General features: G+C 50.9%; 1 protein-coding gene across 6 annotated transcripts in view; it reads left to right on the top strand.

Moving 5' to 3' along the window:
• Nucleotides 1–8,970, top strand: part of SKIC3 (SKI3 subunit of superkiller complex) — a 58,110-nt gene extending 49,140 nt beyond the window's left edge. For all 6 annotated transcript variants that reach the window (XM_054398363.1, XM_054398367.1, XM_054398361.1 and 3 more), the window contains 7 exons: nucleotides 169–297; nucleotides 998–1,119; nucleotides 1,706–1,864; nucleotides 4,296–4,448; nucleotides 5,500–5,630; nucleotides 7,489–7,612; nucleotides 8,481–8,970. In XM_054398363.1, the coding sequence (XP_054254338.1) occupies nucleotides 169–297; nucleotides 998–1,119; nucleotides 1,706–1,864; nucleotides 4,296–4,448; nucleotides 5,500–5,630; nucleotides 7,489–7,612; nucleotides 8,481–8,558 (896 nt within the window). In that variant the 3' untranslated portion in view covers nucleotides 8,559–8,970. The remainder of the gene's footprint in view (nucleotides 1–168; nucleotides 298–997; nucleotides 1,120–1,705; nucleotides 1,865–4,295; nucleotides 4,449–5,499; nucleotides 5,631–7,488; nucleotides 7,613–8,480) is intronic.
• Nucleotides 8,971–14,124: the final 5,154 nt, after the last annotated feature.

The raw sequence follows: 14,124 nt of genomic DNA, 5'->3' as shown, positions 1-14,124 counted from the left end.
GTTCTGGGTTGTCAGATTTGTGTTGTGAGGAGAATGCTGGCTGTGTCTTACTGGGATGTGCTTCCCCTGCCGGCTTTGTTTCCATGCCTGCTCTGGTGCAAACCCTTCTCAGTGGCCTGGCAGTCCCACCAGAGCAGGCCTGATCTGCCTGTGCCCCTTCTTGCCTAGACACCCCTGGTGCCTGGGCAGTGCTGCTGGCAGCCTGCCACGCTGAGAACTCTGCTGCTTGTCTGAGCCGCGCCCAGCCACCGCGCGCCGCCCTGGAGAGGACTCTGCTGGCTGCAGTCTCAGCCCAAAGTAAGAGCTCTGAGCCTTAGAGCTGAAAGGAAAGGGAACCAAATGGGAGTGCTCCAAGCCTGCAGTACTCTGCTGGGATTGTGAATAAGCTGGGAAGGGCTCAGGATGGGGTTGAGCTGCAGCTGTGTTCTCTCATGTGAGAAAGCTAAGCCCCAGTGTGCAGGGTAGGGTTCATCACTCAGCTGCAATGTGCTATGCACTCCAGAGCCTTTCTAGAGCAGGAATTATGAACTCTGGTGTCCAGGGGGATGGGTGTGGTACAGCACAGCAACACAGCTGACAGGCTTTGAGTTCTTCTCAGCTTGAGTTCTGGAGTTACTCTGGAGTTCTGTGTTCCAGGGCAGGCACAGCCTGAGTGTTTAGAAAGCTGGGATTGAAATTCCTTGTGTCCCTGACTGCTCTCAAAACATCAGGACAAGGTGCAGTGGGTGCAGGCTGGAGCAGAGCAGGTTCCACATGAACAGAAGGTAAAACTTTTTCACTGCAAGGTGACAGTGCCCTGGAGCAGGCTGCCCAGAGAAGTTGTGGAGTTTTCTCTTTTCCTGCTTTGGGTTTTATTGTCTCCCAGTCTTCCTTCTAGTGAGGGAAACCAGGTGAGGTTAGTGCCCCTCACAGCTCTCTCTAGGTCTAGAAGATGTGACATGCTGTAGCACTGCAGCACACACAGCACTGTGCTTTTGTGTTTTATCTGTGTCTGCAGCTGCAGCAAGCAACCTTCCACAGAGTTATATCCAGGCTCTTGAAGAGTGGTGTCTGTGCCAAGCTGTTGCCAGTCTGGAGCAGATTGGAGAACTCTCAGCAGCTGAAGCTCTGTGTAACAAGGTATGATGGCACTGTCCTGGCATTGGGGTGGCGTTCTACACCAGTCATGGTTTGTGTGCATGGTGCCAAAGGGTGATCACTGAGTCAGCAGCTCTCTGGTCCAGTAGAGCTGCAAGATGCAGCAGTGGTTGGCATTTTCTTCTCTCCTCAAGGTGCTTCCTGTGTGCAGCAGCCAAACTGTTTGAATGCTGGCCCAGAGCTCAGTCTGCCTTCCTGCCTCTATTCCCTACCCTGCTGTTCACCAAAACATGGCAGATACTCAAAGCAGGAACTGCAGGCAGGAGCCTTGTGAGCCCAAATCTGGTACTGAGAAACCAAAGGAGAGCTGGGGGTCTGCTACTCCTCTCTCTGTCTCTCAGCAGTCTCTAAGGGCGGAACATGCACAAAATTTAGGGTGGGCTACTCTGTTGCCGTGGGTCAATTCCTGGAACACTGTGCAGAGCAGGAGGGCAATGTCAGGTTGCAGACACCCTGAGGGTGCTTTCAGTGCTGTTTGCTGCACAGAGCAAAGTGGAGCTGTCCAAGTGTCTGCTGGTGTCTGCCCATACCAATTCTGGTGTCACACTCAGCCTTGTTCTGGTTCTAGGGTTTACAAAGCCGCCCTGAGCACCCAGCTCTGCTTTTGCTTTTGAAACAAGTGCAGTGCAAGCAGCTGCTGCAGACTCACGGGGAGCTTCCAGACAGCATCCTGAAGGAGCTCCACAAGACAGTCATGAACAGTTCAACTTCAGTTGCAGCCTGGCAAGTAAGTGGGAGGTCCTCTGCCTGGCTTTGGTGTGCTGCTCTCAGCAGACAGAGCACTGGAGGGGGGAGTTTGCTTCACTTTCTGCATTCCTTTGTCCACAGAATAAAGCAGCTTCTATTTATAGAATGCCAGAATGGGTTGGGTTGGAAGGGACCTGAAAGCTCATCCAGTTACAGCCCCCTGCCATTGGCAGGGACACCTCCCACCAGCCTAGGTTGCTTAAGGCCTCATCCAACGTGGCCTGACACCCACCCTTGCAGTACTGATCAGCACTGCTCAGATCCCCTCTGGGGATGCTCTTCTCCAGGCTCAACAGCTCCAGGTCTCTCAGCCTTTCCTCCTCACAGAGGTGTTCCAATCCCTTAACCATCTTTGTAGCCTTTGCTGTACCCTCTACAGCAGTTCCCTGTCCTTCTGGAACTGGGGAGTTCAGGACTGAGCTCAGTACTCCAGGTGTGGCTTCAACAGGGCAGAGTAGAGGGGGAGAAAAATTCCCCTTCACCTGCTGGCCACACTCCTCTCCATGCACCCCAGGACACCGTTGGCCTTGCTGGCTCATGGTCATGCTGTTGTCCACCAGCACTCCCAGGTGCTTTTCCCCAGAGCTGCTCTCCAGCAGGTCCCCCTCAGCTGTACTGCTGCAGGAGATTGTGGCTCCCCAGGTGCAGGACCTTACACTTGGCTGTGTTGAACTTCATGAGGTTCCTCTCACCCAGCTCTCCACCTGTCCAGGTGACACTGGATGGCAGCACAGCCTGAGGGCTGCCAGCCACTCCACCCAGTTTGGTGTCATCAGCAAACTGCCTGAGGGTCCTCTCTGTGCCTTCATCCAGGTCATCAGTGAGTACATTGAACAGGGCTGGAGCCAGCACTGACTCCTGGGGAACACCACCAGCCATGGACCTCCAACTAGCCCCTGCTCCACTGCCCACAACTCTCTGGCAACAATGGATGTGGCAGAGCTGCCCTGGTGCCTGTTCATGAGGGTTCTTTGCTCCCTCACATCCTGAGAGCCACACAGCCTCAGCTGCAAAGAGCTGAGGACAGAAAGATTCCTTTGGTCTGCTTAGGAATGGAAGTTTGACCTAAGAGAGCAGCCTGCAGCTGGGCAGCAAGATGCAGAACCTCACCAGTGCTGGGGAAGGCTTTCTTTGCCCTGCTGAGACCAGTTTGGAGCACTGGGCCCGAGTCTGGGCTCCCCAGTTCTAGATGGTCAGGGATGTGCTGGAGAGACCCAACAGAGGTCATGAGGATGCTGAAGGGACTGGAACATCTCTGATCCTGGGACTGTTGAGCCTGGAGAAGAGCAGCCCCAGAGGAGATCTTCTGAAGGGTGAGGGGCAAGAAGAGGAGGCTAGGCCCTTGTCAGTGCTGTCCTGTTGTAGGACAAGGAGCAATGGACACAAACTGGGACCCAGGAGGTTCTACCTCAGCATGAGGAGAAACTTCTTCGGTGTGAGGTGCTGGAGCCCTGGAGCAGGCTGCCCAGAGAGGTTGTGGAGTCTCCTCTGGAGACTTTCCAGCCCCACCTGGATGTGTTCTGTGTGCCCTGCCCTGGGTGCCCCTGCTCTGGCAGGGAGCTTGGCCTGGATGAGCTCTGGAGGTCTCTTCCCACCCCTGCCATTCTATGACTCTAGTGTGGCTCTTCTCATGCTGAATAACTTCTGTGTCCCAGGGCAGAGTTTTGCTCCAGGCCCCTTAGTTCCAAAGACTTTTGCTGCAAAGGCATTGTGGTTTTGAGAAGCAGTTGCTTGGTGTGAAGATCAGTGAAGGGTTTTTCACTTCATGCCCATGTCAGGGATCTCCAGAGTGGAGGCTGCGTCTGGCTTCACCAAATGTGTCAGGGCTGCAGAGTCACAGAGGGAGGAGCCTGAGGCCTTTTCCTTCTCCATGAGCACCTCCAGGCCATCTGGTGCTGGTGGAGCAGGCAGCAGGAGCCTCTGCACACCCCCAGGGGCCTGCTTCCCCAGCCCCATCTGGCTGCTCCAGCATGGCCCTTTGGGGTCACAAACTGTGCAGCATTCACCTGAGCTCAGGCTGCCACTGGGATGTGTTTCATGTTCCTGGCATTGCCCAGCTGGGCTGGGAGAGCCTTTGGTCCAGAGGGACAGCTCTCTTCTCATGTCTGCAGAGCTGCTAGAGACACATGAGGCACCACAGTGTGGCCTTCACAAAGCTGCTCAGGTTGCTTGCTGAGCTGTGAGCAAGGCTCAGCTCTCAGCCAGTTGTCCATGGGTAGCCAAGGGCTCTCCAGAAAGTGCTGCTGTGGTGAGGAGCTGTCTGCAGAGCAGGGAGTGAAGGCTGGGGGGTGCTGGTGGTGCTGAGGCCGACTGTGTGCTGTGGGGCTCTGCTCAGTGGGGCCCAGTGCTGGCACCCCTGGCTGTGTGCTTTGGGGGCCCCAGCCCTGACCGTGTTGGGCTTTGTTTTGCAGTGGCTGGCAGAAATGTATCAGTCCCAAAGGATGATGGTTGGAGCAGAGATGTGCTACAGGAAGAGTCTGCAGCTGGCATTCCAGCAGGGCAGCTGGCACGAGAAGCTGTCCAGCCTGCTCAGGCTGGCCATGCTGGCCCTGGAAGTCTGCATGGTAGGCAACCCACACTGGATGGGGTGGCAGGAAGTGCTGAATGTGGAGGGGCTTCTAGAGCCTTTCACTGAAGCCCCTCTGGAAGTAAATTTGTGTTTGATGAATAACCACAGGGCTGGACAACCTCCCCTATGGGGCTGGGCTGGCAGAGTTGGGCCTGCTCAGCCTGGAGGGAGACCTTAGAGAAGCCCTCCAGTACCTGAAGGGGCTCCAAGGAGAGCTGGGTAGGGACTTTTGGCAAGTGCTTGGAGTGATGTTTTTTGACCTTTCTGATCTGCACTGCCTTGAACAAATGTGCAAAAAGCCTGGTGAAAGCCTTGCTCAGATCCCAGCTAATTGGCTCCTCTCTCAGCTATCTGTCAGATGGAAAGTGGGTTCCCTTTCCAGGGCAGCAATTGGAATGCTGGCTGGACACAGTGGGGATAAGAAGGTTCAGACAGAAGATTCAGGGATTTGCTCCATGAGGTCATTCCCATCATAGAGTTGGGTTTTCCTTCTGGTAAAACCTGATGTCCCTGCTGGGGATCCATCCTGCACTCTGGAACAGTCCTGTGCACGGGCTGGACCTGCACAAGCTGGGTGACAAACAAGGGTTTGTGATCCAAAGCAGCATTCCTGAAACACAGGGAGCAGACTCTTGAGAAAGGAGAAAGGGGAACGAGCTGGCAGGGCTGCTTCTGGCATATTCAGCAAGACTTCTCCAGGCTCTTCTGATAGTTGTTGGTTTGGGTTGGCTTTGGGCAGAAATCTCTTCCTGACCTGCAGAAATCTTTGCTGAACTCAGAGCAGCATCAGCTGAACCTGCTCTCTAGAGAGCTGCAGACAAAGAGCTCATTGACTCACCTCATTCTAGTGTGAGGTGTCCCTGCCCATGGCAGGGGGGTTGGAACTGGATGATCCTTGTGGTCCCTTCCAACCCTGACTGATTCTATGATTCTATGACTCTGCTCACTAAAATAAAAACTTTCTTTTTTGTTTCCCTTTACCCCTCCACCTCCTCCCTTTTCCCTTTTTTATCCTCCCTTTTCCCTTGTTTCCCCCTTTCCCACAGGCTAATGTCTCAGATGACCACTGGCCAGCCTTGGTTCAGGAGGCAACAGCTGAGGCTCTGAAGCTCTCTCCTTGCCCTCTGGCATCTCTCCTGCAGGCACTGCTGCAGTATCAGTGCAACATGGCAGCAAGGTGGGCACCATCTCTTGACTCTGGAGTGCAGCACAAGTGGGCATTGGCCACAGAGCAACTGAAGGGAAATTGGTCAGAGGAATTCATTCTTGTATGGCACTTAGAAGGGACAGGGTAGAGGACCTGGCCAGCCTGGAGAAGTTAGCTCAGGAGAACCTCCTGAGGTTCAATAAGGCAAAGGGCAAGGTCCTGAAGCTGGGTCAGGGCAATCCTCCATATCAATCCAGGCTGGGGGTGGTGAGACTGAGAGCAGCCCTGCAGGGAAGGACTTGGGGTGCTGGGGGGAGAAGCTGGAGAGGAGCCAGCAATGGGCACTGGCAGCACAGAAGGCCAAGGGCAGCCTGGGCTGCATCCAAAGCAGTGTGGGCAGAGCTGGAGAGAGAGGATCCTGCCCCTCTGCTCTGCTCTGCTGTGCCCTGGGGAGAGCTCCCCTGCAGGGCTGTGTCCAGCTGTGGGCACAGCAAGACAGGAGAGCCCTGGAGCTGCTGCAGAGGCTGCAGAGGAGGCCAGCAAGATGCTGAGAGGGCTGCAGAAGCTGTGCTGTGGGGCCAGGCTGGCAGAGTTGGGGCTGTGCAGCCTGCAGAAGAGAAGGCTGCAGGCAGAGCTGAGAGCTGCAGTGCAATCTGTGCAGGGCAGCTGCAGGCAGGCTGGGGAGGGACTGCTCAGAAGGGGCTGTGGGGATAGGCCCAGGGGCAGTGGTTTGGAAGTGGAGCAGGGCAGGCTTAGGTTGGACAGCAGGAGGCAGTTGTGCAGAGTGAGGCTGGGCAGAGACTGGCACAGGCTGCCCAGGGAGGTGGAGGAGGCTCCATCCCTGCAGACATTCAAGGTCAGACTTGACGTGGCCCTGAGCAACCTGCTCTGTCTGGAGCTGTCCCTGTGCCTGCAGGGGCTTGGCCAAGACGCCCTTGGAAGGTCCCTCCCACGGCAGGCTCTGTCAGGGCAGCTTTGGTCAGGGACTCCAATGTGGTGATTGGAGACACTTTATTGACACATCTGAGGGCCTGATTGTTGCAGTGTGCTGGGCTGAAGTGCCCCTCCCCTATGCCCCTCCCCAGACCAGCTCAGTTCAGAAGCCAATGGAGCTGTCCTGACAAGCAAGAACTACAGTCTAGCATGGAATGCAAGGCCTAGGGACAAAGCTCCAGGCTTGACAGGAGTTACAGATAGGTACAATGAACAGAAACAGCACCAAGCCCTCCTGGCCAAAGCCAGGCAAGCTGCCCCCCTGCCTCCCTCTTCCCTGCCCTCCCCAGACCCCCTGGCAGAAGGAAGAAAGCCAAGAAGCAGAGAGGTTGTTCAGCTTAGCTTTCAAGCTCAGTCTGGCGGTGTGTTGCCTTCAAACAGCAGAAGGCAGCAGAGAAGCACAGACTGCCCAGCAGAGCCACACCAGACAGACAGACAGATTGACCTGTGGTTTGAGTACTGACTCTTGAGCATTTCTCTCTCCAGTGGAAGTGCTCAGAACAATCCTTAGTTTGCTTCCTTACACCCAGGTGTGATTTATTGCCATGCTTGCACTTTCCTGCTCCAGCTCTGTGAGAAGCAATTCAAGGCATAGGCTTAAAGCCATCTCACTCCTCCATGCCCAAAGGGCTGCTGTACCACCTGGGCAAAGCTACCCAAGGCACAGCCATGCCAGTTCAATCCTTGCCACAGCCTTCACTTCCCTGCAGGGGCAGGGCAGGCTCAGAAAGCTGCCTCCTTCAGACAGCTGCCAGAAAGCTTCCATGCCCCAGTGCAGGCTCAGAAGTACAACTCTTGGGACCTGCCTCATCTCTTCAAGGGGACTTAGATGCTGCTGGTCCCAGCTCCCAGGAGGGCCCTCTGTGAGCTCTGCAGCTGTGTTTGTGCTTCCCAGGGAGACTGGTGGGATGCTGGCCAGAGTGGTTCAGCAGCCAGGGACTGCAGAGAGCATCGTGGCTGTGGCACGCTGGTACCTGCTGCACCACCTGCATGCCAGAGAGGATCCTCAGTCCTTGAAGGTGAGGCAGCCTCTGGCGTACAGAAAGTCAGCCCCTGGTGTGCCATCAGCTGGCAGCTGGAGAAGGGCAGGTGCTGGGGAGCTGCTGGCTCGCTCTCCAGAGCTTGCAGTGTCCCAGGATTCTCTATGGTCACAACAGACCTGAAGTGTCCCCACTGCACTCAGGGGCTTGGGAATCTTGCCCTGCTCCAGGCCATGCTAGAGGAAAAGCAGACTGCCCTGAGGGACATGGTTTAGTGGCCATGGGGGGATGTGTTGAAGGTTGGACTTGATGATCCTAGAAGGCTTGTACCAACCCAAATAATTCTGTGGGGGTAGGAAAACCAAACAGCAAAGCCTCTCTGTAACCCCAAGTGGCAAGAATTCTGCTGCTCTGCAGAAGAGTTGAGGACCATTTGGAGAAGAGAAGGCTCCAGGGAGACCTTACAGCCTTGCAGTACCTGAAGAAGGCCTGCAAGAAAGCTGAGGTTGCCCAGGGAGGCTGTGGCTGCCTCCTCCCTGGAGGGAGGGATTCCAGGCCAGGCTGGATGAGGTCTTGAGCAACCTGGGCTGGGGGGAGGTGTCCTTGCCCATGTCAGGGGCTTGGAGCTGGAAAATCTTTCAGGTCCCTTCCAAAACAGCCCAGGCTGTGAGTCTGTGCCTGCAGCAGTGCTGAGGGGCAGCAGGCAGCAGGTGCTGGGCAGCACTGCTGCTTCCATTGCAGGCCACTTGCTCCTCAGCCTTGGGCGCAGCCTCAAGCAGCACATTTGCTGCTGCAGGGCACTGCAGGCTGGGGGCTGCCAGACTGCAGAGCAGCAATTCAGGGGCCTGGGAGGTCAGCACTGCAATCCTAAGCCCCAGCCTTGCCCCCTGCCTCTTTCTCTCTGCAGGTGCTCCTGGACAATGCCAAAGCCAAGGGAGATGTGAGAGTGCTGGAGCTGCAGGAGAAGCTGTCGGCAAGAGCCTAGGAAGGGCCTGGCTGCACTGAGAGACCTTCCCTGGGCTGCAGCTTCAGCAGTGCCTGCACAGCAGCCTGGCAGCTTTGGGGCTCCTTTCTTTGCTCCTGGCTGCTTTGGCTCTTTGCTTTGGGCAGCTGCAGCTGCTGTGCTCAGGTTCCCTTGCCTGGGACAGCAAAGTGTCCCCTGGCTGCCAGCCTGGGCTCCAGCAGCCAAAGAAAGTCTCTTTGGAGGGCAAGGCCTGAATTGTCCTCTTGGCCTTCCTCCTGCCTGCCCCTGCAGTGCTGTTTGCAAGCAAAGTGCTTCTCTGTGCTTCCCCCTTGGAGACCCCAAGGTCATTCTCATGGAGCTGCTCTCCAGCAGGGCAGCCCCAACCTGTCCTGGTGCCTCTTTCATCTGCTCTGCAACACACTGGCAGGAATGAAGGATTTTATTGTTCTCTTTCCTTCAGCTTTGACTTCTTGCCAGGTCCTCCCTGCTCCTCTCCAGCATGAGGTCAGCATCAGGAGTTCCTCTTCCACCATCCCTTGCTTCCGTTTCTAAGTGCCTCTGGACTCCACCCATGGCCCTGGGCTCCTGTAGCACAGAAGCAGAGGATCAGAGAAGTGCTTGGCTTGGAGAAGTCCTCTGAGCTCCTCCAGTGCAAGCCTCAGCCAAGCCCAGCATGGCCACTAAAGCCTGGCCCCAAGTGCCACAGGGTTCTGCAAGAGCTGCAGGGATGGGGACTCCCCCAGCTGCCTGGGCAGCCTGTGCCAAGCCCTGAGCCCTCTTGCAGGCAATTGTTGCTCAGCTCCAAGCTAAGCCTCCCCTGGCACACTTTCAGGCCATTGCCTCTCCTGCTCTCAGCTGAGAAGAGGGAGCAGAGCCCAAGCCCCACCTGGCTGCAGCCTCCTCTCAGGGAGCTGGAGAGGGCAGGGAGGTCTCTGCTCAGCCTCCTCTTCTGCAGCCTGACCAAGCAGTTCCAATTGCAGAGGAAATGAGAGATCTTCAGGGCTCCTGCACTTCCTCCTGCAAGCAAGCAGCAGCCCTGGCAGGAGTGGCAAAAGCAAAGGTGCTTGGAGAATGCTTTGGAGCTGCCACCTAAAGGCACAGGGCTGGAATCTGAGTGCCTCTGCCTGCTCTGCTCTCTCCAGCCCCAAAGCCTCCCTCTCCTCAACTCCTCATTTCCCACCCAAAGAGAAGGGGGAAAGGAAAGGAAACTGCAGGGGGGATCAGAATGGGAAGGGTGGGAGGAGAGAGGCTGGGGCCAGGCTCTTGGCAGTGGTGCCCAGGGCCAGGAGAAGGGGCAAGGGGCACACACTGGCACCCAGGAGGTTGCTCCTCAAGAGGAGGAGAAAGTTCTTTGGTGTGAGGCTGCTGGAGGGCTGGAGCAGGCTGCCCAGAGAGGTTGTGGAGTCTCCTTGTGTGCAGAGATTCCAAACTGCCCTGGTCCTTGTGCTCTGGATGCAGCTCAGCACAGTTGCCTGCTGGGCTGCCAGGGACCACTGTTGGATCCCTTCCCTCCAGCCTGTCCAGGTGCCTCTGGCTGGATCCCTTCCCTCCAGCCTGTCCAGGTGCCTCTGGCTGGATCCCTTCCCTCCAGCCTGTCCAGGTCCCTCTGGATGGATCCCTTCCCTCCAGCCTGTCCAGGTCCCTCTGGATGGATCCCTTCCCTCCAGCCTGTCCAGGTCCCTCTGGATGGATCCCTTCCCTGCAGTGTGTCAGCAGGGCCACAGAGCTTGGAGTCACCTGCAAGCTCCTGAGGCTGCCTACACGCCACTCTCAAAGTCACCACCAAAGAGGGGAAAGAGCTCTGGTGCCAGGACAACCTCCCCAGCCCCTGAGGAACCTCACTCCTCACTGTCTCCATCTGGCCATGGAGCCTTTGAGCACAGCTGTCTGAGTGCAGCCATGCAGCCAATTCCTTCTGCAGCCAGTAGCCATCTCTCTGTCAACACTCTGCTTGGCCCCCTGGCTGGGACTGACTGCTTGGGGAGAAGACAGGAAGAGAAATGTCAAATAGCAATTCCTGTGTTTGAGAGAGATAAAGGCAAAAAGGAAATGTCCAGGTCTGCCTGAGCAGTTGTGTGCTGGGGAGAGTAAGGAGGAGGAGAAGAAGAGGAAGAAAAGGAAGAAAGAAGACAAATAAGATGAACAAGATGAAAGAGAAGGAAAAAAAGTAGAAGGAAATGAGGAAGGAGACGTAGAGGGAGAAGGAGAGGATATGGCTGCTCCATGTGTGCCCCCATTGGGGCATTTGCAGGAGAACGTAGGGTAGTGAAGCTTCCAAGACTGCCAAGACATCCAAGTGAGGCACTGCATGGGGCAGGCTGGCATTGGTAGGAAGAGAAGAAAAAGGAGAGGGAGAAGTAGAAAGAGAAAGAGAGTAGAAGAGAAATGGAGGGTAACGAGAAATAGAATGGGAGGACAGTGCGGAATAGAAAGAGTGGGAGAGAGAGGAAAGATGAGAAATAGAGAAAGGGAAGGAGAACAAAGAGAAGAAAGAGGAAGGAGAAGAAACAGGAGGGAGGACATGAAAGAGGTGAACCGGAAGGAGGACAAAAAGGAAGAAGGAGAAAGGGATGGTGAAAGAGGATGAGAAAGGGGAGGGAAAAGACAAAGGAGGACAAAGATGAGGAAAGTAAAGAGGAAGGAGGAGAAAAGAAGGAGCAGAAAGACGATGAGCGAGAGAAAGGAGGAGAACGGAGCAGATGCAGAAGCAGAATCAAGAAGGAGTATCAGTAAGGAGGAGAAATAGGATGGGAGAAGGGAGGAGAAACAGGACGAAAAAGGAGTAGAATGAGGAGAACGAGAAAGACGAGAAAATGAAAAAGGAAGAGAGAAAGAAAGAAATAGAAATAGAAAAACGAAAAAGAATGGAAAAAAGAGAGAACGATAGAAAAAAATAGAAAAAAAGACGAAGAGAAAGAACGACAGAGAAAAAAACCAGAGAAACAGTAATACAAAGAGGCAAGAGAGGGAATGGAAAAGGGGAAGGAGACGTAGAGGGAGAAGGAGAGGATGTGGCTGCTCCATGTGTGCCCCCATTGGGGCATTTGTAGGAGAACGTAGGGTAGTGAAGCTTCCAAGACTGCCAAGACATCCAAGTGAGGCACTGCATGGGGCAGTCTGGCATTGGTAGGAAGAGAAGGAAAAGGAGAAGGGGAAGGAGAGAAAAAGAGGAAGAGGAAAAAAAAAGACAAAGAGAAGGAGAAAGGTAAGGAGAAAGAGAAAGAGAAGAGAAAGAGAAAAATCGAAAAAGAAAAGGGAAAGAGACAAGAAAAAGAGAACGTAGAAAGAGAGAAGGAAAGAGAGAAAAATTGAAAGAAAGAGGAAGAGAAAGTGAAAGAGAAAGGCAGAGAAGGAAAGAGAGGAAAAAGAAAGAGAGAAAGAAAGAGGAAAAAAGAGAAAGAGAAAGAAAGGAAGAGAAGAAAGGAAAGAGAGAAAGAAAAAGAAAGAGAAAGGAAAGAGAAAGAGAAAGAAGAAAGAGAAAAAGAAAGAAAGAAGAGAGAAAGGGAAAGGGAACGAAAAAAGAAAGGAAAAGGTAAAGAAAAATGTAAAGGGAAAGAAAAAAGGGAAAGGGAAAGAAAAAGGAAAGGGAAAGAAAAAAGAGAAAGAAAAAGGAAAGGGAAAGAAAAAGAAAGAAAGGGAAAGAAAAAGAGGAAAGAAAAAGAGAAAGGGAAAGAGAAAGAAAAAGAAAGAGAAAAGGAAAGAAAGAGAAAGAGAAAGAAGGAAAGAGAAAAAGAAAGAGAAAAGAAAGGAAAGAAAGAAGAAAGAAAGAAGGAAAGAAAGAAAAAGAAAGAAAGGAAAGAAAGAAAGAAAGAGAAAGGAAAGAAAAAAGAAAAGAGAAAGGAAAGAAAAGAAAGAGAAGAAAAGGAAAGGAGAAAGAAAAGAAAAGAAGGAAAGAAAGAAAGAAAGAGAAAAGAGAAAGGAAAGGAAAAGAAAAAAAGAAAGGAAAGAAAGAAGAAAGAGAAAAAGAGAAAGGAAAGGAAAAAAAGAAAGAGAAAGGAAGAAAAGAAAGAAGAAAAAGAGAAGGAAAGAAAAAAAGAAAGAAAGGGAAAGAAAAGAAAAGAGAAGAAAGAAAAGAAAGGAAAGAAAAAAGAAAGGAGAAAAAAGAAAAGGAAAAGAAGAAAGAAGAAAGAGAAAAAGAGAAAGGGAAAGGGAAAGGGAAAAAAAAAAAGGGAAAGGGAAAAAAAAAGGAAAGGGAAAAAAAAAGGGAAAGGGAAAGAAAGAGAAAGAGAAAAAGAGAAAGAAAGGAAAAAAAAAAAAAGGGAAAGGGAAAAGAAAAGGAAAGAAAGAAAAAGAAAGGGAAAAGAAAGAGAAAAAGAAAAGAAAAGAGAAAGAAAAGAAGAAAAGAAAGGAAAAAAGAAAAAGGAAAGAAAAGAGAAAGAGAAAAAGAGAAAGGAAAGAAAAGAAAAAAGAGGAAAGGAAAAAAAAGAAGGAAAGGAAAGAAAGAGAAAGAGAAAAAGAAGAAAGGAAAGAGAAAGAAAAAAGAAGAAGAAAAAGAAAGAGGAAAAGAAAGAAAGAGAAAGAGAAAAGAAAGGGAAAGAAAAAAAGAAAAGAAGAAAAAGAAGGAGAAAGAAAGAGAAAGAAGAAAAGGAAAGAAAAGAAAGAAAGAAAAGAAAAAAGGAAAAAGAAAGAAAAGGAAGAAAAGAAAAGAGAAAGAAAGAAAGAGAAAGAAAGAAAAGAAGAAAAGGGAAGAAGAAAGAAAAAGAAAGAAAGGAAGAAAAAGAAAGGAAAAGAAAAGAAAGGAAAAAGAGAAAGAAAAGAAAAGAAAGAGAAGAAAAGGAAAGAAAAAGAAAAAGAAGAAAAGAAAAGAAAGGAAAAGAAAAAGAGAAGAAAGGAAAGAAGAAAAGAAAAAAGAGAAGAAAGGAAAGAAAAGAAAAAGAAGAAAGAGAAAAAAAAGGAAGAAAAGAAAGAAGGAAAGAAAGAAGAAAAGAAAGAAAAGAAGAAGGAAAGAAAAAAAGAAAGAAGGGAAAGAAAAAAGAAAGGAAAAGAAGAAAAGAAAGAGAAAGAAAAGAAAGAGAAAAAAGAAGAAAGGAAAGGAAAAAAGAAAGAAAAGAAGAAAGAGAAAAAGAAAAGAAAGGAAAAAGAAAAGGAAAGGAAAGAAAGAGAAAAGAAAGAAAAGAAAGAAAAGGAAAAAGAAAAAGGAAAAGAAAAGAAAAAGGAAAGAAAAAAAAAGGAAAGAGAAAGAAAGAGAGAAAAGAAAGAAGAAAGAAGAGGAAAGAAAGAAAAAAGGAAAGAAAAAGAAAAGAAAAGAAAGAAAAAGGAAAGAGAAAGAAAAGAGAAGAAAAGAAAAAGAAAGGAAAAGGAAAAAGAAAAAGAAAGAGAAAAGAAAGAAAGAAGAAAAAAAGGAAAGGGAAAGAAAGAAGAAAAGAGAAAGAGAAAGAGAAAGGAGAAGAAAAAAAGAAAGGAAAGAAAAAGAAAAGAAAGGGAAAAGAAAAGGGAAAGAGAAAGAAAGAGAAAAAGAGAAAGAGAAAGAAAGGAAAAAAGAAAAAAAGGAAAGGAAAAGAAAAAAAGGAAAGGAAAAAAAAAGGAGAAAGAGAAAGAAAGAGAGAAAAAGAGAAAGGAAAGGGAAAGGAAAAGAAAAAGAAGAAAG

The sequence above is a fragment of the Indicator indicator genome, assembly GCF_027791375.1.
Source record: "Indicator indicator isolate 239-I01 chromosome Z unlocalized genomic scaffold, UM_Iind_1.1 iindZ_random_scaffold_137, whole genome shotgun sequence".
Lineage (NCBI taxonomy): Eukaryota > Metazoa > Chordata > Aves > Piciformes > Indicatoridae > Indicator > Indicator indicator.
This window is presented reverse-complemented; position numbering and strand designations above follow the sequence as displayed.